Source organism: Mya arenaria, chromosome 14, assembly GCF_026914265.1.
Source record: "Mya arenaria isolate MELC-2E11 chromosome 14, ASM2691426v1".
Classification (NCBI taxonomy): domain Eukaryota; kingdom Metazoa; phylum Mollusca; class Bivalvia; order Myida; family Myidae; genus Mya; species Mya arenaria.
The window spans coordinates 4,367,966-4,394,504 of record NC_069135.1 but is presented as its reverse complement, the minus strand read 5'-3'; the positions used below and the strand labels follow the sequence as shown (position 1 = coordinate 4,394,504).

Genomic DNA, 26,539 nt, shown 5'->3' with positions numbered 1-26,539 from the left:
TCACTAGACATACAAATAAGGGACATAACCTTTATTTAGCCTTTAGATCCTTCTTTTCCCCATATATGTCAGTTCTCCTTTCTTGCGTTGTGTGTCTCTGTTGATCTTCTGTGGGCTTCCTAATTTTATCTTTACCTATGCTTGAACATATATGAAGGTATTTTTATGTAGAAAGGACCATAGATTCTATCAAGCCTCAAACGATCATCAGATAGAGTCTATCCATTTTGAAACTTTTCATTGAGCCAATGTGAACTACAAAGTATACTACAATTGAAATATTTCGATCAGTTATGTATTATTTGATGTCAACTGTGAATAAAAAAAATTGCTTGGAGATCGTTCCATCAAGAAAGTTAGATGTGATCTGATATGGTATGCTATACTGTTTAGAATCTATCCTAGATATGGCATTACTCCTGTGTTGTAGGTCGCCTGAAAAGACGACATATAGGGGTTACTTTTGTCGGCGGCGTTGGTGTCGGCGTCCGCGTCCCCTTTTCGCTTGCCCGGGGTATATCTCCTAAACTATTAGTGGTATCAACTTGAAATTTCATATGTAGATAGATGTAATTGAGGGCAAGTGCAGTGCACAAGAACTGTTACTCTTGCTTCCATATTTATAGAGTTATTGCCCTTCGTTATTTTTCATGCTTAAAGTTTTGTCTGGGGCATATCTTGTAGAATATAAGAGTTATCAACTTGAAACTTCATATGTAGATAGATCTCATGGATGGCAAGTGCAGTGCACAATAACAGTAAATCTTGCTTTTTTAGTTTTAAAGTTATTGCCGTTTGTTAATTTTCATGCTTAAAGTTTTGTCCGGGCTGCCATATTTTTAGAGTTATTGCCCTTTGTTAATTTTCATGCTTAGGTTTTGTCCATGGCATATCTCGTAACTATAGGAGGTATCAACCTGAAACTTATTCCGTAGGTATATCTGATTGAGGGAAAGTGCAGTGCACAAAAACTCTTGCATCTATATTGTTTAGAGTTATTGCCCTTTGTTAATTTTCAAGCTTAAATTTTGTCCGGGGCATTTCTCGAAAACTATAAGAGTTATCAACTTGAAACTTTATAGATAGTATTTATTGTGCTCATTTTTGCTTATATAACCAATTGCTTGCTCCTGGCTTAATGTTGTTACCTTCAGTTCAAATGCCACCTACACTTGAAAGTTAAATGGCAACATCATTGTCTATAAATGAATAAAATGCCAATCTAACAGCTATAATGTCGACAGTAAATAATTCGTCAGGCGACACATCCGACTCGCGGAGTTCTTGTTGATTAAACGGCCCCTTGATTTTATGTTATCATTATAATAAACAATGAAGACTTTTTTTTGCATTTTAACTGATTGTTCCTGTTTACAGCCGTCATACTGGTGTGGAGGCAAGGTGTCTGACTTGACCCTGATGAACAACGGAGAAGTGAACATCAACTCACCGCAGTTCGAGAGAGATCCCCCACATAGTAGGATTGGTATCAGCATTAGACATCTCAGCAAGGTTAGCACATACAATCTTACTTGTTTAACTAGCTCAGTTAATTAGCATACATCTTTATAGACCATATATAGCTTATCTCAGTTGATAAAATATCAACCAGGGGCCATTTCAGTAATGATTCCTAGAAGCAGTGTTTTCTTCTGGAGAGATTTGGATCAGTGCCGAACCACTGTTGAAAATCCCGCTGATCTTAGGATTCCTGATGAAAGGTCCCCAACTGGTATAAGTTGGTCACTGTAACTATGCAGTTTTAAGATGATATTATACACTAAGTTGTGTTTTGTCTGACTAAAAAAAAAATCAACACAATGTTATTAACGGACAAAACACAATATTCTTTAAATACAAGCAAAGCAATTTGGCCATTTTATGACTACATAATGTTTAATTTAATACAATTATGTGCCAAAATTTAAAAGAAATGGCTGTAGTTAAAGCAACTACTCGGGAAATCACCAGAAAATGATTATGTTAGAATTGCTCCAGTACTCCAAAAAACAATTGTTTATGTCACAAAATATCACATTAATAATTTTCGAAGAAAGTATTACTGTTTCTGTGTTGATGATAGAATAAAGATGTTTTAAATCACATTTGGATGTTGTTTATAATATTTTGAATTTTTTGTCCATCTTGATTTAGGAGTTTGAACCAGGGTTCATTCAGCGATGCAAAGTAAGAATGATAAATGTGCACACTGTGGTTTTCCTCATTCTGTTGACCACCGTAATGTAATGGTTGTAGTGATTCATTTGTCATTCTTTTCATTCCTGATTAATTATTAGTTTTTATTCCCCTACTTCTAAGACAAAGGCTTTTGATTTACTATTTTCTGTCCATTCACCCGTCCTTCTGTCATAAAATCTTGTGTCACAAATATTTGCCTATAATGTGTGGCTGTACGTAGTAATTGGAAAGTAAGGACTGTTGAGTTAATTAATAAATAGTCAATAGAGCATGCAATCATGTGTTGTGCGTATCTCCAAAAGTCTGCTAGGTGGAGCCAACTGGTAATTTTAGTTCAGCGACTATAGGCAAAATACTGATCCTTGCTTTTGGTTTAAACATATTTTATTTAACATATCTATATATCTATATATACATATAATACACGTTAAATATAATTTAAGTATTTGCATTAATATATTGAATCGGATTGAAATGAAAGAATAGCTTATAAAGTTTCTCTCCGTGAGAATTAAGTTACACATTATGCAGAGTAATGAGAAGGTTAGACAATTTTAATTACATGTATATATGTTGTTAATGAAAACATGCAGAATATTATCTTAAGAGAATGAAAGAAAGCGTTTGAAATAGTGTATAAAAATGATGATTTCGGTAACAAAAAGAAGAAAAGAGAGCATGGATGAAAACAAAAGTAGACAGAGCTAGAATATATGGAAGTTTGATGATAGTTAGATTGATGATAGTTGGGTACCTGTACCGTTTGGTAGAAAGGGTCAAGTCTGGGAATATAGCATAATCAGAAGCGTTTTGAGATTTTTGAGTTGCTCTCGTTGTTAAGGGTGGGATCACCGTTGGGAATGATATCAATGTCAACACGTGTGATTCTAGACATATCACAAATTAAGGTTTGTCTAATATCCGTATACAAGGGACAATGCAGGAAGAAGTGAGTACTACTTTCAAGTTCACCACATTTGCATAGAGCAGAAATTATTACGTTTTTGCAAAAGAGTTGATAGTTAAGGGCACTACAACTAGTACGCAGTCGAGCGTGGAGTACCTGCAAGCGACGGCTACCATTGTAACAGTATGGAGGGCAGACTGAAGATTGATTTGAAATAGATCTCTTGAAGGAAGCAATAGAAGGGCTGTCCCGCACATCCTGAGAAAGTTTATTCCATGCACGTACAGAAGAAGGAAGGAAAGAGGAAAAGTAAGAACTAGTACGTGACATAACCGTTCTTGTATTAGATGCATTGCGTAGTGGATAATTATGAGAACCAACAGTTTGGGGTGTAAGGGATGATAAATACTCAGGTACAAGGCCGTTGTCCATTTTATAGAAGAGACATAGTTTGTGATTGAGTCGTCTTTCTGAAAGAGTAGGCCAGCTCAGTTCCTTGTGAAGAACGGAAATAGATACTAGCTTTGTAGCCCCACAGACGATTCTACCAGCCTCATTTTGAATCTTTTGAAGTTCATTTTTTTCATAGTCTGTACAATTATCCCACAATGTATCAGCATATTCAAGAATTGGGCGAATGTATGAAAAATAGATAATTTCTAGACATATTCTGTCCAAACGGAATTTTAGCTTTCGCATGATGCATATGTGTTTGAGGGCCTTACTTCTAATGTACTCAAAGTGCTCGTGCCATGTACAGTCACTGGAAAGGACCAAACCAAGATGTTTGTGCGAGTTAGTTTCTGGAATAGTTAACTCGGGATAGAAACAAGGTTGTTGTTTTCGGGAAAACAAAATTGACATAGTTTTTGCAGGGTTAAGGTTACTAACCATTTATCAGCCCAAGTACTTATGCTATCAATATCCCTCTGGATTATTTCAGTGGCCTTCAGGGGCTCATCAACCAGAATGTACAGACTGGTATCGTCTGCGAATAACCTAATATTACTACCAATATTAACAACAATGTCATTTATGAATATAAGAAATAAAAGGGGACCTAGAATGGAACCTTGCGGAACACCGGCCTGAAGTGGGGCCCAACTAGACATGGAGCCAGGGAGAAATATGCGTTGCCTACGATTATTGAGATAGTCACAGAACCATGATAGTAAGTTGCCATGGACACCTGTGTCTTGAAGCTTCACAAGCAAACCCTTGTGCCAAACTTTATGAAAAGCCTTGCTAATATAAAAAAATACTGTTCGAACTTCAAGGCCATCATCTAATGCCTTGCAAAAAGTGTTGTAAAGGAAGGTAAGTTGATTAACAGTGGAGTCACCTGGCCGAAAGCCTGACTGAAACGAGGTTAGAAAGTTTATATCACGAAGATGGTTAAAAAAAATGTTTATATACTGCCCGCTCGAACACTTTTTCCATTGTATTAAGCAGGGAAATAGGACGATAGTTTACAGGAAGTGTCGGATCTCCCTTTTTGAAAACTGCACATACATTGGCATCTTTCCACTGCTTGGGAAACTGACCGGTAGAAAGAGATGTATTAAAAAGGGCGCACAGTGGGCGAGCTAAACAGTGCGAGCATTCTTTTAGTATTCGGTTGCTTATTCCATCAGTACCTGAGGCTTTGTTTATGGGGAGGGAGGTTACAATGTCGGTGATATAACTTGGTAGCAAAGTTATGTTATCAAGATTATAAATAATGTAGCGATTGTTTACCGGCGGAATGACATGACCACTATCGTCTAATAAAGATTGGTTTCTAAAATGTGTATTGATCAGTTCAGCTTTATCAGCGTCCTCTAGACACAGTTCTCTGTTAGTGGGATCTTGAATTGCATTGATACATGGCTTAGATTGAGGATTAAGAAAAGACTTTAAAATCGTCCACCAGCCTTTAGATTGGACAGACCCAGAACAAATCTTTTCCGAAAGATTAGAATAGTAAGTTTCCCTTGCACTCTGAATGGCCAGAGTGGATTTGTTTCGAAAACGTCGAAACTTATCCCAAAGTATAGTTGAGTTTTTACTTTTAGCATTTTTATAGTACCGTTTACGCTTGCGAATGAGATTTTTTAAATGCAAAGTCATCCAGGGAACGTCGTCTGGTCGAATAACGACTGTTTTAGTTGGGATACATCTTTTGGCGTGATTCAAAATTGCGTTAGTTACATTGTTAGTGTACGTATTAATATTTGCATCAGAAAGAGAGTCCCATTCAGTATTGTCGAGAAGACCTCGTAGCTCCTCGTAGTTACCCCTGTCGTAATACCATAATTGCCTCGGAAACGAGGTTGTCTTACACTTAGCGAATTTAAGTATTCCAAATATAGGACAATGGTACCGAATATTGGATGGGAGAAAAGGATCCCCAACACCCGAAGATATTAAGCTATTAGTGTTTGACGCGAAGATCAGATCTAGTGTGGATGAGGTATTTTCAATAAAGTGGGTCGGCTCGGTTATAACTTGCGAAAGTCCATAAACAGAACATAAGGTTTGAATACGCCTGGAAGAACTTGAGTTGCTTGAGTTGTAATTAAAATCACCAGTTATTATTACTTCACTGATTCCTGTATCAATGGCAAGTCCCACAGAGTCCTCTTTAGAATCACGATACACGCTAGATGAGTTTGGTGGTCTGTAAAATGTCCCAAATAGTAAACGCTTACGGCTTTTCAAAGTAATTTCGTCCCATATGCTTTCCAGGCAATTGATTTCTAAATGTAGGGGGCGAGTGAAGTGTATACTATCCTTGATAAATACACAAACACCACCATGACTGTCGCCTGGTCTATCACGTCTCTCGACCGTGTGATAACCAATGAAAGATATATCTTTGCAAGGGATTGATTCATTAAGCCATGTTTCAGAAAAAGCTATAATATCAAATCCATTCAATTCAGAGAAAAGTATATTAACCTTGTTTTGCAGGCTTTGTACATTGTAATGGATAAATGAGACGTGATGTTGTGACAAAAGGAGTTTTGATAAATCTGAACTGGATTCTGTTAAACATGATGAAAATGAATCGGGACCAGGATTACAGTGAACATCACCAGATAACAATATGAGCTGGACAATCCATAATTCAAATACAATGGCAGAGAAAACTGAGTAGACGGTTACAAACCATAACCTGTTACAACAGAGTTTTATAACATTAGGCTGGATCTTTTTTCCAGTGGTTGGCGTTGAGTGTGAAACGTGGTATGCCTTAAGAGAAAACAGGGCTAAGACGTTGAATAGGATTGGGATGGAAAATATTAAAACTATACTGATTTTCCAATATCCCCCGACGTATAACTTTGTCAAACCGGCTACTGACGACCAATTATTACACAGTGCATTCATGAAACAGAATGGATAAGAAACAGAAACAAAGTCACCGCCGATATCCGGTTGACGACATTAAATGTCACTAGCGAGTACCCATAAACTATCATAAGGCATACCCATAAACTATCATAAGGCAAGGAGCATGAAGACCAAAGTGTGAAGAAAAGAAAAGTTTACAGGATGATGGAGATCTAGAAATGTGAAAAGTAAGAATAAACAAAAAAAGTGATGTGTCATGTGGAAGAACCTAAGAGCGTAATAAAACCTTGGTCCTTAATAATGATGATTAATAGCAAATTTCTGAAAAACTGAAGTGTTAACAGATATTGATGTTAACAACAGTATTATGTACAAAGAATTACATATACCTGTATGCTAAATTAAAAGTTTCAATAATTTGTAACAAGTGATCGGTTCATAATTAGTTATGGTACAAAGTAGTTACATATGTATATATATATATGTATTAAATAGACTCTAAACACTTAATAGCTACAACAAAGTAATGATTAAGTGTTGTAACTATACATATGCACCCACAACAATAAATTGTTAGATGCGACTCAGTCAACCATTGACCTTGTATAGGCACTCACCAACCAACAGATTAGAAGCAATGATGTGCATCCAAATAATATTAGTATATGTTATATACTAACTTGATCAAAGGTTAACAATGATACAATTAATTTGGTACGTTACAATACTGTTTCAATAAATTAAATCATACAGTAAACTAAAATTATGCAGGAAGTTAAAGGCACATATTTTAAAGTTATAGTACACTAGATGTTTTGGTAAGAAGCGATATAGACCAGAAAAGCAAACATTTAAATATATACGGAATTAATTTAATATACTACATGTGTGTTAAATCAATTTGTAAATATACTGTTTCCAAAACAAAATTGAAGCAAGAAGTCGGAATATATATGATGTAGGTTATATGCACATCATTAATAATAATACAAAAGATGATGGGGTATTCAAAACTATAAACTATTGATTGAAGATATTTAAGTAAAAGCATGCTAAATTGTAAAGATACTACAATGATCATGTTAGTTTGTTCAGTACAAATACTGTTTCAATAAATTATCACGGGTCATGTTACCGTTAAGTGGTTTAGCACGATTTTATGTACTTAGGTGCTTTTACTGACCAAGTGGTTTAAATAAATAAATCCTCGATTAAAGCACCTGTGCTAGTTCATGACCTATGATAGCCTTACTGTTTAACAGTAAGTACCGTTATTAGTGTTTATCGATATAAAAGTACATGGTAAATTTAATGCAATGTATCTAATATACTTCAGATAAAATAAAACGTAACACTAGAGATGGTAAGTCACTGGGAGCCTGCCGAAGGGGTATTGATGTTGGGGTATTGGGCGAAGCACTGTCGAGTTCTCAAACTTAAGAAGATCGTTCGCTTTCGTGACTCTGTGGACGTTCATGTCATTGTCACGAAGCAAAATAGTGCCGTCAGATGTCCATGCGCTTTGAATTTGACGTTTGCGTGTGAGGAGCCTAGCTTTGAAGAACATGTTGCCTCGTGCTTTAGATAGATCCTCATTAATAAAGACCTTGTTATATAGTTGCTTCCCCTTTGCATTGGCTCGAATATTGAACAGTTTCTGGCGCGAGCGGTAAGACGTGAATTTTACTATGATGTCACGTGGTCTAATCATACGAGCAGACCGATCAGACCCCAGTGATGACCCAGGTACATATCGTTTTCCGACCCTATGCGACCTGTTGATCTCATCCATGGAGATTGAGCCTCCCAAGTCCGACACCATAGATATGACTATATCGTCGGTGACTTCCCCAGCGGCCTCCTTTATGCCCGATATAAGAAGGCTGTTTCTCCGGCTATATTGCTCGGAGTCATCGACTCTTGACTCGAGTTCTGATACCAGTACTTTCAGAAAGTTGTTTTCCAACTTTATGGTATCAAGCTCCTTGATAAGATTTTGATTGATTTTGCTTACTACCTTTGGAATAAGGGAATCAACCGCAGATTCGACTGCAGTTGTAATAGAACTCTGAATTTCAACAAGAAAAAGAGCCTTTAGATGATTTGATATGACAGTAATGTCATGCTGAGAAAGCTTTATGGAAGGACTGACGTCAGCAGTAGTGTCAGTGGAGTGTTCTGGAATGCTCGAAATGTCAAAAGACTCATGAGGCCTTGACTTTTTATTGTCTGTTGGCAGGTCCATTTCCGATGGATATGACCTTGTATAGGCACACACCAACCAACAGATTAGAAGCAATGATGTGCATCCAAATAATATTAGTATATGTTATATACTAACTTGATCAAAGGTTAACAATGATACAATTAATTTGGTACGTTACAATACTGTTTCAATAAATTAAATCATACAGTAAACTAAAATTATGCAGGAAGTTAAAGGCACATATTTTAAAGTTATAGTACACTAGATGTTTTGGTAAGAAGCGATATAGACCAGAAAAGCAAACATTTAAATATATACGGAATTAATTTAATATACTACATGTGTGTTAAATCAATTTGTAAATATACTGTTTCCAAAACAAAATTGAAGCAAGAAGTCGGAATATATATGATGTAGGTTATATGCACATCATTAATAATAATACAAAAGATGATGGGGTATTCAAAACTATAAACTATTGATTGAAGATATTTAAGTAAAAGCATGCTAAATTGTAAAGATACTACAATGATCATGTTAGTTTGTTCAGTACAAATACTGTTTCAATAAATTATCACGGGTCATGTTACCGTTAAGTGGTTTAGCACGATTTTATGTACTTAGGTGCTTTTACTGACCAAGTGGTTTAAATAAATAAATCCTCGATTAACGCACCTGTGCTAGTTCATGACCTATGATAGCCTTACTGTTTAACGGTAAGTACCGTTATTAGTGTTTATCGATATAAAAGTACATGGTAAATTTAATGCAATGTATCTAATATACTTCAGATAAAATAAAACGTAACACTAGAGATGGTAAGTCACTGGGAGCCCGCCGAAGGGGTATTGATGTTGGGGTATTGGGCGAAGCACTGTCGAGTTCTCAAACTTAAGAAGATCGTTCGCTTTCGTGACTCTGTGGACGTTCATGTCATTGTCACGAAGCAAAATAGTGCCGTCAGATGTCCATGCGCTTTGAATTTGACGTTTGCGTGTGAGGAGCCTAGCTTTGAAGAACATGTTGCTTCGTGCTTTAGATAGATCCTCATTAATAAAGACCTTGTTATATAGTTGCTTCCCCTTTGCATTGGCTCGAATATTGAACAGTTTCTGGCGCGAGCGGTAAGACGTGAATTTTACTATGATGTCACGTGGTCTAATTGTACGAGCAGACTGATCAGACCCCTGTGATGACCCAGGTACATATCGTTTTCCGACCCTATGCGACCTGTCGATCTCATCCATGGAGATTGAGCCTCCCAAGTCCGACACCATAGATATGACTATATCGTCGGTGACTTCCCCAGCGGCCTCCTTTATGCCCGATATACGAAGGCTGTTTCTCCTGCTATATTGCTCGGAGTGGTCGACTCTTGACTCAAGTTCTGATACCAGTACTTTCAGAAAGTTGTTTTCCAACTTTATGGTATCAAGCTCCTTGATAAGATTTTGATTGATTTTGCTTACTACCTTTGGAATAAGGGAATCAACCGCAGATTCGACTGCAGTTGAAATAGGACTCTGAATTTCAACAAGAAAAAGAGCCTTTAGATGATTTGCTATGACAGTAATGTCATGCTGAGAAAGCTTTATGGAAGGACTGACGTCAGCAGTAGTGTCAGTGGAGTGTTCTGGAATGCTCGAAATGTCAAAAGACTCATGAGGCCTTGACTTTTTATTGTCTGTTGGCAGGTCCATTTCCGATGGATATGACCTTGTATAGGCACACACCAACCAACAGATTAGAAGCAATGATGTGCATCCAAATAATATTAGTATATGTTATATACTAACTTGATCAAAGGTTAACAATGATACAATTAATTTGGTACCTTACAATACTGTTTCAATAAATTAAATCATACAGTAAACTAAAATTATGCAGGAAGTTAAAGGCACATATTTTAAAGTTATAGTACACTAGATGTTTTGGTAAGAAGCGATATAGACCAGAAAAGCAAACATTTAAATATATACGGAATTAATTTAATATACTACATGTGTGTTAAATCAATTTGTAAATATACTGTTTCCAAAACAAAATTGAAGCAAGAAGTCGGAATATATATGATGTAGGTTATATGCACATCATTAATAATAATACAAAAGATGATGGGGTATTCAAAACTATAAACTATTGATTGAAGATATTTAAGTAAAAGCATGCTAAATTGTAAAAATACTATAATGATCATGTTAGTTTGTTCAGTACAAATACTGTTTCAATAAATTATCACGGGTCATGTTACCGTTAAGTGGTTTAGCACGATTTCATGTACTTAGGTGCTTTTACTGACCAAGTGGTTTAAATAAATAAATCCTCGATTAACGCACCTGTGCTAGTTCATGACCTATGATAGCCTTACTGTTTAACAGTAAGTACCGTTATTAGTGTTTATCGATATAAAAGTACATGGTAAATTTAATGCAATGTATCTAATATACTTCAGATAAAATAAAACGTAACACTAGAGATGGTAAGTCACTGGGAGCCCGCCCAAGGGGTATTGATGTTGGGGTATTGGGCGAAGCACTGTCGAGTTCTCAAACTTAAGAAGATCGTTCGCTTTCGTGACTCTGTGGACGTTCATGTCGTTGTCACGAAGCAAAATAGTGCCGTCAGATGTCCATGCGCTTTGAATTTGACGTTTGCGTGTGAGGAGCCTAGCTTTGAAGAACATGTTGCTTCGTGCTTTAGATAGATCCTCATTAATAAAGACCTTGTTATATAGTTGCTTCCCCTTTGCATTGGCTCGAATATTGAACAGTTTCTGGCGCGAGCGGTAAGACGTGAATTTTACTATGATGTCACGTGGTCTAATTGTACGAGCAGACTGATCAGACCCCTGTGATGACCCAGGTACATATCGTTTTCCGACCCTATGCGACCTGTCGATCTCATCCATGGAGATTGAGCCTCCCAAGTCCGACACCATAGATATGACTTTATCGTCGGTGACTTCCCCAGCGGCCTTCTTTATGCCCGATATACGAAGGCTGTTTCTCCTGCTATATTGCTCCGAGTGGTCGACTCTTGACTCGAGTTCTGATACCAGTACTTTCAGAAAGTTGTTTTCCATCTTTATGGTATCAAGCTCCTTGATAAGATTTTGATTGATTTTGCTTACTACCTTTGGAATAAGGGAATCAACCGCAGATTCGACTGCAGTTGTAATAGAACTCTGAATTTCAACAAGAAAAAGAGCCTTTAGATGATTTGCTATGACAGTAATGTCATGCTGAGAAAGCTTTATGGGAGGACTGACGTCAGCAGTAGTGTCAGTGGAGTGTTCTGGAATGCTCGAAATATCAGAAGACTCATGAGGCCTTGACTTTTTATTGTCTGTTGGCAGGTCCATTTCCGATGGAGAAAGTAAAAGGTTACGTTTGGCGGCCGGCCCTGAGCCAACAGGCGTGGGCGTAGACGTACAGTGCTCCATATGTATTCATTTATAAAATTAACAATACGTATGTGTCCCTTTTAAAGTTCTGCAGTATACAATTTGATAGTACTTACATAGAAAACACCAAATGTCCAAAATCATCCATTTGTAAGTCCTCAAATTCACGATTTTCAAACATATACACTTCAAGTAACTTCACAGATTAATTATCACCATTTTTAAGTCCTTAGCTTGACTACAAACTCGAAATTTTGTTTATTTTAATGACCGCGAGAAAATACGTCTGACCATTTCAAGATTTAATCGATCTTAATTAATGAATAGGTTTATTAGACATTTATTTCCATCAAAAAGTAAAGAGCCCTATTATCCCTACTTTTCTCTCTTAATAGCCCTATTTTACCCTACTTTTTCAAAAAATTCCTCCTACTTTTATCCCTACTTTTTATTGGTCACTTGAAAGCCTGCATTTCTGGTTCATATAGATCCACTGATGATAAAACAACTAACAAGAATTGAATCATCCATAAGTTTACTTTTTTATAAATTAACTTGTTTACTTTTTTATCTTACTGTTGTGTCATTACCAGTCCTACATTCACGATTCTTTTTTAAGGATTGGATTGTAGTCCTCCTTATGTGACTGTTGTGTTTTCACCAAGTAGTGTAGTTTAAGATGTATTGTTCTTCATTCCCCACTTAATTTCTCATATACATGATTTTTAGGTTTTTTTCAGGAAAATAGTCAAAAAATTGTGATAGTTTTGGTGTCTTCTGCAAACACTTATACTTCGGCCTCAACACAAAAATAGTTCAAGATATTTATTTGAGATTTGTTACCCATGTACAAATTTTTTTGTCGTCAACCCATTGCTAACAACCTTAATGTTAATTGCTTTGCCTTGGTGTGGGAAATTGCTGTTGTAATTGTTGAATCAAAAAAAAATATTGCTAAACATTGACATTCATAAAAGCATTTTTACATGTACTAAACTTGTTTAATTCTTTTTTTAATTAAGTAAAGTTGATTACAGTACATTTGTAATATTACTTCCCTTTTTGTTAGCCATTGTATGTAAAGGTTATAGTTCATTCAGTAAACAACATGAATTATTATACATATACTTTATATTATTGTAATCTAGCTAATGGGTCACATTTTTCATTCTGGTGAATAATCTACATACCCATAATGTACAAACATCTTATTTAAGAACATTTTATTGTTGGAGCTTAGATTTGCTTTAGGGCAATAAATAAAACAACATTTGCATATGTTCTAAAGAAATTCAAGAACAAGGTGGCAGTGAGGGACACAACCATGAACATGTTTGAAGGTCAGATCACGTCATTGCTGGGACACAACGGTGCTGGCAAAACAACCACCATCTCCATGCTGACAGGTACACATTACACTAAGCCGCCATCATTGTCAACACTCTCCAGTAGTTTATTTTGAAAATACAACAGGAAAAAACAACATAAAGATAATTCCTATAAAGCCAGAGAAAAATATGTTTTAGATTCTCATCTGGGCTTATAAACAAAAACAAATTGATGGTGAATCTTGATTAAAAAATGTTATAAGCACGTGGTTTGTTTACATGTAAATCAAAGATGAGCAGACCTTATTCCCTAATAATTATTTTAGTATACCGTAAGTTTGCATAAATGTTTGACTTGGTTGATATCTTTTTATAATATCAATTTATCTGTTTAATATTAATACTCCTAAGTCCTTTTGAGATTCCTTAATGGAACATGTATGCTCTCGATAGCATTTGGGTGAATTAAAAAAAATGAAGCCTATTCCATTTTTGTTAATAACCTTTTATAACAGAGGTCCATGAGCTCAACATTAAGCTCATCAAGTGTGTTTAATGGTAAGTGTTGCTGCTGGAAAGTTTTATTCTGTTATCTTCACTTGTTAAAAATTGCCGAAGAATAAAGTCGCCAAAATGTCCTGAGTGTACTGATTTTTGCATGACATTTCAACTTCTCGGCCATTTTAAAATTTGAATGATACTTAAGATATATGGTATATGACCATTTTTTGCTGCTATTCATTTATTAGTATGTCTGCCATCAATACATTTGTATATTATCAGCCATCTTGGATTGAACAATTTAAGAGAGTCTTGAAATGAACATGACCAGTTAAATAATTTTGAGGGTGCAAATATGCACTAACCTCACCATTACAGGTTTAATATAACAATTTGATAATAATTTTATGTGTGAATGTATTTCCTTTCAATAATGTAATATTTGAACCTTGAAATAAAACAACAATTAGGCATCACTTTTCTTTTATGAATAAGCTAATATGTTACTTGACTCGGCATTGTCCTGAGTGTACGATTTGGAACACAATTACCCTAAAAATGCCCCCGAAGGTGGGCATATTAAAATCGCACTGTCCGTCTGTCCGTCCGTCCGTCCATTTGACTCAATAACTCCGAATATTATGGACAGATTTTAAAATAACTTGCCACATGTGTTTGGCATACCAAGACAATGTGTCGCGTGCAAGAACCGTGTCCCTACCTCTAAGTTCAAGGTCACACTTAGGTGTTTATTCACAATGGAATGCTGCATATAATGACATAGAGTATAGATTGTCGTGTCCGGGCTGTAACTTTTCCTTGTATGGACAGATTTTAAAATAACTTGCCACATGTGTTCGGCATACCAATACGACGTGTCGCGTGCAAGATCCGTGTCCCTATTTCTTAGGTCAAGGACACACTTAGTGTTTATTCACAATGGAATGCTGCATATAACAACATAGAGTATAGGTTGTCGTGTCCGGGCTGTAACTTTCCCTTGTATGGACAGATACTAAACAGACACTACAAAAACAATGCCTGTGATGGGGCAAATGATGTTTTATTGCTTCAAAATGACATTGACAAAACAACTGACACCATTTAAGCTATTCACACAGCTGTTTATATATATATATATAAATGCATAAAAGGCTTTGAAGCTATTTTTTGTTTTGTTTTATAATTGGGATTATTTAATAGAATTTTTTAAATATTGAATGTAAACATTGCAGTACATCAGTGTATGAAAGTATTAGGTCAGGGCATGAATGTTAGTGATGTTAAAATGTGTTTAATTACACCTATGAACCGTAATACTAAAATATTCAATCTCTAAATATCAGGTTTCCTGGAGCCCACAAGTGGTACAGCGATCATTGACGGAGAGGACATACGGACGGATATAGACAAGGTGCGACGTAACCTCGGCCTCTGTCCACAACACAACATTCTCTTTGATCTGCTTACAGTGGAGGAACACCTGTACTTTTTTGCTAAGGTTTGCATACAAATAACACTCAGTTAGATTTTAATGTCATGTCAAACTTCTGAACAAGCCTTTTCTATCTACATGTACATGTTCAATATTGGTTAAAGGAAAATGCCAGGAATGGTTGCAGTAGCTACATCTGGCTATTAAGCTCCCATTTAGAATCTGTTGAATCAATTGATAAAAGGCTGAAGCTCATGCTGTCATCTTGTGAGGTTCTCCCTTACTTTGAACTTGTGGCGCAACAGGTTGATAAATGCTCTCTTTGACCTTGTGGCGCAACAAGTTGATAAGTGCTTTCTTTGAACTTGTGGCGCAACAAGATGATAATGGCTTTCTTTGACCTTGTGGCGCAATAAGTTGATCAGTGCTCTCTTTTTTTCCTTGTGGCTCAATGGGTCGACAAGTGCTCACTTTGACCTTGTGGCTCAATTGGTCAACAAGTGCTCTCTTTGACCTTGTGGCTCAATGGGTCAACAAGTGCTCTCTTTGACCTTGTGGCTCAATGGGTCAACAAGTGCTCTCTTTGACCTTGTGGCTCAATGGGTCAACAAGTGCTCTCTTTGACCTTGTGGCTCAATGGGTCAACAAGTGCTCTCTTTGACCTTGTGGCTCAATGGGTTGGCTAGTGCTCATTATTCTTTTTCCATTTACAGTTGAAAGGCTGTGACAGTAAGCGGGCAGATAAGGAGGTTGCTGAGATGATACAGGTCCTTGGACTCGAGTCAAAGAGGGATGCCAGGTCCGAGACCCTGTCTGGGGGACAGAAACGTAAACTCTCTGTGGGCATCGCTCTCATTGCTGGCTCTAAGGTAGGACTTTCGTCTGCATTGCAAGATGGTTACAATTATTGGAAAATTTTATAAATATATTATTTTTCCAATGAGTTAGAGGTTTTGTTACCACCATTTTTAGGGGGTAAAAAATATATAATTAAACATATACAGACTGGTGACACCAGTGTATACGGTACCTTATTTTATGGACCGCAGAAATTGTTATTTAACATGACTTTGTCTCCATGAATGTTTGTCTCATTGAATATCGCTTTTACCTCTTTTGGGCCATAAAACAGAAAAGTCAATAATGGTATATTATCTTCTAAATATCTTGGTTACGAAAGAATAGATTAAAACATGGTTTGGAATTCTGATGTTTAGGAATTTAACCATGATGATTTATTGTTATAGCATAAGAATGACAACTTAGTGACAACAGTTTATAGTGTATACTCAACCACAGATTGTTATCTTGGACGAGCCCACATCAGGTATGGATCCGGCAGCACGTCGACAGACATGGGAGATCCTGCAGCGATACCGCGAGGGTCGGACAATCATCCTCACCACCCACTTCATGGACGAGGCCGACATCCTTGGAGACCGCATTGCCATCATGTCTGACGGTGTCATCAAATGCTGCGGGACTTCCATGTTCCTCAAGAAACTCTATGGTTGGTCTATGTGTCCTTAAACACTTTTTAGTTTAAACTTAATTTATTTTACAATGTTTGTGAAAAAAGTCATATTAACTTATGCTTAGTCACTCCCATTGACACAATGTTCAGTCATTGAAATTAGACTTTTGGATGAACAAGCCCGAATTCTAATACTATTGCTTGGCATCAAATTTTTTAACAAGCCCTGCTATATAAGTTTTAAAATTTGAGCAAGCCCGAAAGACATTTTACCAGTACAGGGCTTGCGGGCTTGTGCTAATTTCGACCACTGAATGTTGCGCAACTATGGTCTTGTGTTCTTTGGGAACCTGGAGCAAACCCACTTGTCTGGCTTGGTGATCACCAACCAAACTTCAAATAGGCCCCGGCCGGGTATCGAACCTGGGTCGCCGGGTATTTTATATATCTATAATTATTATTTTGAAACATTTATACCTGAAAATTAATTTCTGATAAGAAAGATAAATCTGGATTTAAAAATAAAAGAAAATAAATATATCACAGAAAGTGCAAGGGAAAAGTTTATTATTTTAAGCCTATATTGTGAACTTTTCTCCTTGAGTACTACACATGTATTCAGTTAATTCTTAGAAAGCTTAACACCCATCTGCAATTTCTGCTATAGGTGCCGGTTATCACATGGTCATGGTAAAGGGTGCACAGTGTAACGTCCAGAAGCTCACAGAACTCGTGCAAGCCCACATCTCTGGTGCAACCCTGGAGAGCCAGATCTCCGCTGAGGTCTCCTACCTACTGCCCTTCAACGAGTCACGCAAATTTGAGGCCCTCTTCCAAGAGGTGGAGGGGAAAATGAAGGAACTTGGTGTCAACAGCTTTGGCGTGTCCGCTACTACCATGGAGGAAGTTTTCCTCAAGTAGGTTTTTATTTTTTGCTTTTTTCATTATAGCTTGGTGCTGTGATTACCAAAAACATATAACAATTGCTATATCTAAAAATTCATTCAAGATATTACATTGATTAAATGTTACGTGTTACAATATAAGTGTCTGTAGCAAAGCCCATACCTCTGTTCCTCTGTTGTTAAATTATGCCAATTCATCAACAACAACTAAAAAAAGTGGCATCGGTCATAAGAAATATAATTCAATGATAAATTTGTCCTCGAAAGAGAAAGATAATTTGTTCAAGTATATTTATGCCCTTTGAGGTATTTGCTATGAATCATTTTCCTTAAGATTCCTGATGAATCATACATAATTACATATACCATAATCATCTCTCAATAGTGTATGTTGATAGCAGTTGTCGGTAGATGTCAAATTGTGCTAATTAGTAATTGAATAGATTGCTATTGAAAAATCTAACATTATGGTGCCTGTGTACAAACCATAATATGGCCCCTTAAAAGAACAAAAGTCAAACTATGCAAATCTCTAACAGGGTTGGAGAGGGAGTCGCAGATGAAGATGAGGCCAGCCCAGGAATACCCAACCCTGCGTACGAAAACATGGAGCACCAACAAAGCTCAGGGGCCATGGAGAAGAGGGTAAGACTGCCGCCTATTGACCAACATTTGAGGCCCAGCATGGGACGTGATGAGAAGGTGGGATAGCTGATTACCCAATCCATGTGATCATCTTTAGTTTACATGCATTCAAAGCATGTTTAGGTGTTTAGCAAATAACATAGCTTAGTCTTAACTTTGATTATTTTGCTTAAAAAAAGAATGTTGCTTTTTGATAATTAATCAAACAACAAAAACAGACTGAAGCACTTTCTACATAAATGATGTAAAACATTACTTAAAGTAAACCTTAACTATGAATGTTAATAGATTACTTGCTTCCCTTTTAAAAAACGATATTTTGATATAGACTACCGTAACTCTGTTTAGTATAGATGTCTTCTAGTTACACATGCAATTCAGATCAGTCTCAATTATTTATCTTTAAGTAACAACGTTATTTACTCTTCAACCAACATGGAGGTATTTTTGCATCAATCATCATTACTCAACTCAATATGGATACCAATATATGTACTATTATTGTCAGAGGACTAGGTAATAAAGAAAAAAGGCTGCAAATATTCCAACAAAATTTGATGTTCTATCTTTTACAAGAATATAATGGAAAGGTCTCTGTTTTTTTAGTGATGTCTGGACAAACAGTGAATGTGTTGGATTTTTTATAAATCCAAACTTTACTATTGGTGAAATTAAAACATATCAAATTTAAATAGGAAGAATATTGGCCATTGAACTCTCAATCAACTCTAAAGAGTATACCATAATTAATATATATGGGCCTAACACAGACGATATAAAAGTTTTAATATCTGCAATACTTTATACATAAAAGCTCTGACAAGCGCATACTAATAGGTGGCGATTTTAACACTACTATTGATGTTAGATTAGATAAGAAGAACGGCAATCATAACAGGCCTAATTGATGTCGGACTTTTATAAAAAAAATATCAAAGACACTTATTGAATTGATATATTTCGTATAAAACACCCAGACAAAAATTTTTTTACATGGCATTTAAACTCCGATCAAGTATACATTGTTGATTAGATTATTTTTTTAATATTGGATTCCATTCAAAATCTGATAACTGATTGTTGTATACGCACAAGTTTCAGAATTGATCATGCATTTGTTGGTTTATGACTCTGTACACTCGAAAACAATTGTGGACCAGGATAATAACGTCCCTCCGTCTGTCCGTTCGTCCGTCCTTCCGTCCGTCCGTGTGTCCGGCTCAATAACTCGTGTCCGGGCTGTAACTTTCACTTGTATGGACAGATTTTAAAATAACTTGCCACATGTGTTCCACATACCAAGACGACGTGTCGCGTGTAAGACCCATTCCCCTACCTCAAAGGTGAAGGTCACACTTAGTGTTTATACACAATGGAGTGCTGCATATAGGACAAAGAGTATAGGTTGTCGTGTCCGGGCTGTAACTTTCCCTTGTATAGACAGATTTTAAAATAACTTGCCACATGTGTTCCACATACCAAGACGACTTGTTGCGTGCAAGACCCGTGTCCCTACCTCAAAGGTCAAGGTCACATTTAGTCTTTATTCACAATGGAGTGCTGCATATAGGACATAGAGTATAGGTTGTCGTGTCCGGGCTGTACTTTTCCCTTGTATGGACAGATTTTAAAATAACTTGCCACATGTGTTCCACATACCAAGATGACGTGTCCCGTGCAAGACCCGTGTCCCTACCTCTAAGGTCAAGGTCACACTTAGGTGTTTATTCACAACAGAGTGCTGCATATAAGGACATAGAGTATAAGTTGTCGTGTCCGGGCGGTAACTTTCCCTTGTATGGACAGATTTTAAAATAACTTCCCACATGTGTTCCACATACCAAGACGACGTGTCGCGTGCAAGACCTGTGCCCCTACCTCAAAGGTCAAGGTCACACTTAGTCTTTATTCACAATGGAGTGCTGCATATAGGACAAAGAGTATAGGTTGTCGTGTCCGGGCTGTAACTTTCCCTTGTATAGACAGATTTTAAAATAACATGACACATGTGTTCCACATACCAAGACGACGTGTTGCGTGCAAGACCCGTGTCCCTACCTCAAAGGTCAAGGTCACACTTAGTCTTTATTCACAATGGAGTGCTGCATATAGGACATAGAGTATAGGTTGTCGTGTCCGGGCTGTACTTTTTCCTTGTATGGACAGATTTTAAAATAACTTGCCACATGTGTTCCACATACCAAGATGACGTGTTGCGTGCAAGACCCGTGTCCCTACCTCTAAGGTCAAGGTCACACTTAGGTGTTTATTCACAACAGAGTGTTGCATATAAGGACATAGAGTGTAAGTTGTCGTGTCCGGGCGGTAACTTTCCCTTGTATGGACAGATTTTAAAATAACTTGCAACATGTGTTCCACATACCAAGACGACGTGTCGTATGACAGACCCGTGTCCCTATCTCAAAGGTCAAGGTCACACTTAGCTGTTTATTCACAATGGAATGCTGCATATATAAGGACATAACAGTGTCGGTTGTCAACTATGGGTGGTATTTTTTCTATGTTTAGAGGCAATTTAAAATAACTTGCCATATGTATTTGACATGTAAAGGCAAGATCAAATTTTCATGTACTGACCTTGTTCATAGGTCAATGTCACAATCGGGGGCATTCGTTACATACTGTGACAGCTCTTGTTAATATTGTTTTTGAATTTTTTTTTGTATTGAGCATGAACAACAGAAACACTATAACAACTTTTACATTCTTTTTGAACTAGTATGTAAAACTAAGAGAAAAACTAGATTGGAAACAGCTCTTATCAACATTCCAACAAAAGAAACTTCCAGGAAAATGGCATTTGCTGAATAACTACAACAATGCATAAATACCTTCTTTATTCTTCCTATCCTATCTACCCTTCTTTCTTATTTTCATCTTACTATTATTTTTTTCTTTAACACTTAGATATTGAAAGATTATATACTTATATAATAGTAGTCATCAGTATAGACTATTTTGTACAATATTTTTTGCATGTGATATCTTTCATATACCAATAATTAAAAAAAACAAGTACATGTGTATTATATAATTCAAATAACTAGTACTCTATATAAATGTCTCAATGATTTGTTTACATATATTTGCAATGTGCTGTGTTGTTTATTTTTTGTAAGTATTGAATAATGAAAAAAGAACATAGCTTTGGAATTGGACATCAAAGTTTTTTATCTGAAACATACATTTTTCGTTATGCATGATATTAAATAAATCATGATTAGATATTCAATATTTTTTGTTACTAAAGTCAGTTCAATATATACTTAAAACCTTTAATTCCTCACATAACTAGGCAGTAATGTAAATTTCTGTTGCTATAGGGGATACTGTTTATTGAAATATTTTGACATTTTGTTCATGAACTCTTCTACAGAATGTGAATGGATTTTCACATGTTCCTCCCCCAGCTGCACCAGCTGTGGCTTTCGAAAATGGCTTTAACCCGAATGGAAAGAAGGAAAGCATCATCCCAATGAAGGAACCACAAGTGAATTATATTGGTGAGTAAGAATGGATCACCATGCAAGAGCGATTCTTCAATTTTAGTTCCCCAGGTTTTACATCTTCTTATTACACACAGGGGCAAGAAACATTTTTTTTGTATATTTAAGCCTATATGTATATATATAGAATAATCAAAAAGAAAATAATTTGTTTCTGCCCCCTGTGTTATTACACATAATACTTTAGACAGTAATGAGGTTTAAGTCTGTTGGATTGAAAGTGACATTGATTTATTATAAGCTATGTATTATACCCTGAAATATATTACTTTAATGTTGATCTTGTTCAAGTTATTCCCTATCTTTTGTTCTGGAGATTGTAGATTTCTCTATACGTCAAGATCAGTCTAAAATTTAGTAAATGCTTTGGAAATCTCTTGAAAAAATATCATTTCAATGAATGGCAAAGCAACTTTTGCTCTCTAAAGACAAAGTGCAAGGTCACAACACAATTTACACAGTTAGTTAGCATTATAATAGCAAAGTTGAAATATGTCAATTTCAGCATACAATGCAGGCATCAGGAAGAACACTGGACTATCCCTTACAATGCAGCAGTTTTATGGTATGTTAGTGAAGAAGATGCTCCACGCAGTGCGGAACCTCACAGTGGCTGCCGCCCAGCTCCTTCTACCCATCATATTTACTGCCCTCGCTCTCTCTGTCGAGAAAGCCATCCCCTCCATCGGTGACTCTCCAGCCCTTGCTCTTAACCTGGCCCCGTTCTCAGACTACGATGTTGCCTACAGCGGGGGTGTGAATAGCAACACAGCATCTAATCTATTTGCTACAACATTCAAAAATCAATTTTCAAAAACATCTGATGTTGATAGGACAGCATACGCAACTATGGATGATTACTTTGCTAGAAAACAGAGTGAAGCTGGAACTTCAACTTTCAACAGGTTTGTGTTTCTGGTTTTAAAGCTTGTAAAATTATACTTGTAATTTTGTCAGTTTAGTTAATGAATGTTCTCTGATGATGATTTATACAATATTTTGAATGCTAGTAAAAGATGAATTGAATTACAATGAAGTTTCACCTTATAAAACATTTTTTTCAGGCAGTATATAATTGCTGGAGACTTTGATTACAACAGCACTAGCACACTGACTTCAACAGCCCATTTCAATGGCCAGCCTTACCATAGTACAGCCATCGCCTTACACTACATGATGAACAGCCTGCTGCATCATGAGGTCAATGATTCTACCAGTTTACAGATCACCAACCATCCTTTCCCCAAAAAGGCATCGGACAATGTCAGGCGAATCTTCTTTGCGACTAACGGAACTGGATTCACAATTGCTATTTCCATACTGTTTGGTATGGCATTCATGGCAACAAGTTTTATCATTTTCTTGATCAAGGAGCGCTCAGTTGGAGCCAAGCATCTACAGTCAGTTAGTGGGGTGGGGCCACTGGCCTACTGGCTGTCCGCGTTCGTCTGGGACATGATAAACTACCTGATACCAGTGCTAGTCATCCTCATACTATTTGCGGCTTTTGGTACAGATGCTTTTGTGAACGACAATCGTCTGGGCATTACTTTCCTGGTATTTATGCTCTATGGTTGGTCTGTGCTGCCGTTTGTCTACATGATGCACTTCTTCTTCAAGGTTCCATCCACCGGCATGGTGGCTGTCTCAATGATCAACTTACTCACAGGTAATTTTCTCAGCCAACTTGGTTAAGATTCAGATGGCTTAATTATGCGATAGATTATATAAAAATGAGTTAGCTTCTCTGTAGAAGCTGTAGTGTTCAATAGAATAGGTTTCCAGAAAGTGTAAGAGCTTGGAATGGAATATACCAGCTACATAAATATTTGTAGACTATTTAACTGTTTATAACAGCAGAGGGTTAGACATTGAAGACTTCATTTAAGATCTTATAGACATTTATTTTGTAGATTGTAAATAGGTAAATTATAATAGCAAGATAAATTTAGTATTATGAAAAATATTGAACATTAACATCCATATTGCACAGGTCTGATACTCCTACTGGCATCTTAAACACGCAGAAAAGCTTTCAAAAATTGTAATTATAAGCAAATGCTTTTTATTATGCAACATATATTGCTTTTTCCTGCAGGGTTGATATTCCTGTTGACATCATACACCCTGAGTATCCCGCAGCTAGGAACAGAGAAGATAGGGAAGGCCCTGGAGGTTATCTTCATCATTCTCTTCCCTAACTACAACCTTGGCCTCGCCCTGATGGACATGTACACAAATGCAGGCTACAAGGATACCTGCGGGCCTGTGCGTGACACGCTGTGTAAGCTGATAGAGACTGGTACTGGCCGCTTCGCCAACCAGACAAACCCTTGCTGCTTCCCAGGTAACTATTGTCAAATGGTTAAATGTACTGATATATAGCTTTTTAAATCTGTCTATTTCGGTTAAGTAAAAGAAGGCAAATACATGTACTCTTTGTTTTCTTTGGTAGATTTCTTAAACATATTACTCCAAAACAATTTAGTGACAAGAATGTGTCAATGTTATATGAATACAATATTAAAATGCTTTAAATATGAAATCTCCTTACATTTCACATTGACTCCGATTTTTTGTTATGTATGATACTTGAGATATGATACTGTAAGGTATGATACTGTAAGATATGATACTTGAAGGTATGATACTGTGAGGTATGATACCGAAAATATGATAGTGGAGATATGATGCTGGAAGGTATGATGCTGGAAGGTATGATGCTGTGAGGTATGATACTGAAAAGATTTATACTGGAGATATGATACTGTGAGGTATGATACTGGGAAGATTGATACCGGAGATATGATACTGTGAGGTATGATACTGGACAGTATAATACATTGAGGTATGATACTGGGAAGATTGATACCGGATATATGATACTGGACAGTATAATATTGTGAGGTATGATACTGGGAAGATTGATACCAGAGATATGATACTGTGAGGTATGATACTGGACAGTATAATACTGTGAGGTATGATACTGGGAAGATTGATACCAGAGATACGATACTGTGAGGTATGATACTGGACAGTATAATACTGTGAGGTATGATACTGGAAAGATTGATACCAGATATATGATACTGTGAGGTATGATACTGGACAGTATAATACTGTGAGGTATGATACTGGGAAGGAGGATACTGCAAGGTATGATACTGGAATGTACAACCTTTATGCTATGCTAAAACTGCAGGTGTTGGTATTAATAAAGACTTTTAAGGGGGAATATTGACTTGTTTTTCAGACCACTGCGGAGCAGACAGTGAAGCCAGCACATGTTTCACATACTATGATGATTTCCTGAACCTGAACAAGCCTGGCATAGGCAGGGAAGTCCTGCTTATGGTCATACAGGTAATAATATGTGGTTTTGTAATATTACGAATGAGAGGTGTGTGATTTATCTGTTTAGAGCAAAAAGGTCTTATCAACCTTATTATGTCTTCACTTCTACTAAGATAAGATAAGATAATTATAACCCCTATTTGAGGGGGTATATAGGAGTGAGCTTGTCGGTCGGTCGGTCGGTCTGTCGGTTTTCATGGTTTCCGGACGATAACTCATGAAAGGCTAGACAGATTTGAAAATATTTTGGTACACAGGTGTAACATCAGAAGATACAGGTCAAGTTCAATATTGGGCTGGTGGGGCCAAGGTCAAGGTCACTGTTACTAAAAATAGAAAAACGGTTTCCGGACGATAACTCATGAAAGGCTAAACAGATTTGAACAATTTTTGGTACACAGGTGTAACATCAGAAGATACAGGTCAAGTTCGATATTGGGGCTGGTGGGGCCAAGGTCAAGGTCATTGTTACTAAAAATAGAAAAACAGTTTTTGAACGATAACTCATGAAAGGCTTGACAGATTTGAACAATTTTTGGTACACAGGTGTAACATCAGAAGATACAGGTCAAGTTCGATATTGGGGCTGGTGGGGTCAAGGTCACTGTTACTAAAAATAGAAAAACGGTTTCCGGACGATAACTCATGAAAGGCTAGACAGATTTGAAAAAATTTTGGTACACAGGTGTAACATCAGAAGATACAGGTCAAGTTCGATATTGGGTCTGGTGGGGCCAAGGTCAAGGTCAAGGTCACTGTTACTAACACTAGAAAAACAGTTTCCGGATGATAACTCATGAAAGGCTAGCTAGACAGATTTGAACAATTTTTGGTACACAGGTGTAACATCAGAAGATATAGGTCAAGTTCGATATTGGGGCTGGTCTTTATTTAAAGTTGGTTATGATAAACATAAATAACTAGCTGATAGCTATTTTCTGACATAATAGATTATCCAATAATAGACAAACAAAAGACCTGAAATGATTCAAGATCATAATATCACGTGTTAAAATGTTAATACATATTCACATTACATGCATAAAGCAACTAAGCCACATTTCAACTAAAACTATACATTTGTTATACAAGCACTGAAGGGAGACATACTTCTTTTGGCATGGTTGTCTGTCTGTTTGTCTGTCTGTCTTTTACAAATTTGTGTCAACAGTATCACTAAGTTGACTCTGGTTTGGATAATGGCTCTTGCTTTTGTGACAAAAGAAGTGGGGTCATCTATGTCCTATGGATTCTAGATTGTATTGCGATCACTTTTAGAAAACATTTCTGGAAATATCTGAATATCTGAATATTTG

General features: G+C 36.7%; 1 protein-coding gene across 5 annotated transcripts in view; it reads left to right on the top strand.

Moving 5' to 3' along the window:
• Nucleotides 1–26,539, top strand: part of LOC128217638 (phospholipid-transporting ATPase ABCA3-like) — a 50,166-nt gene that overhangs the window by 16,801 nt on the left and 6,826 nt on the right. For 3 of the 5 annotated variants that reach the window (XM_052924914.1, XM_052924913.1, XM_052924915.1), the window contains 13 exons: nt 1,378–1,512; nt 2,155–2,187; nt 13,340–13,457; nt 15,227–15,381; nt 16,029–16,184; nt 16,615–16,825; nt 17,457–17,706; nt 18,234–18,396; nt 21,737–21,863; nt 22,372–22,771; nt 22,931–23,535; nt 23,965–24,213; nt 25,123–25,232. In XM_052924914.1, the coding sequence (XP_052780874.1) occupies nt 1,378–1,512; nt 2,155–2,187; nt 13,340–13,457; nt 15,227–15,381; nt 16,029–16,184; nt 16,615–16,825; nt 17,457–17,706; nt 18,234–18,396; nt 21,737–21,863; nt 22,372–22,771; nt 22,931–23,535; nt 23,965–24,213; nt 25,123–25,232 (2,712 nt within the window). The remainder of the gene's footprint in view (nt 1–1,377; nt 1,513–2,154; nt 2,188–13,339; nt 13,458–15,226; nt 15,382–16,028; nt 16,185–16,614; nt 16,826–17,456; nt 17,707–18,233; nt 18,397–21,736; nt 21,864–22,371; nt 22,772–22,930; nt 23,536–23,964; nt 24,214–25,122; nt 25,233–26,539) is intronic. The other 2 variants (XM_052924917.1, XM_052924916.1) reach the window with 2 other exon arrangements.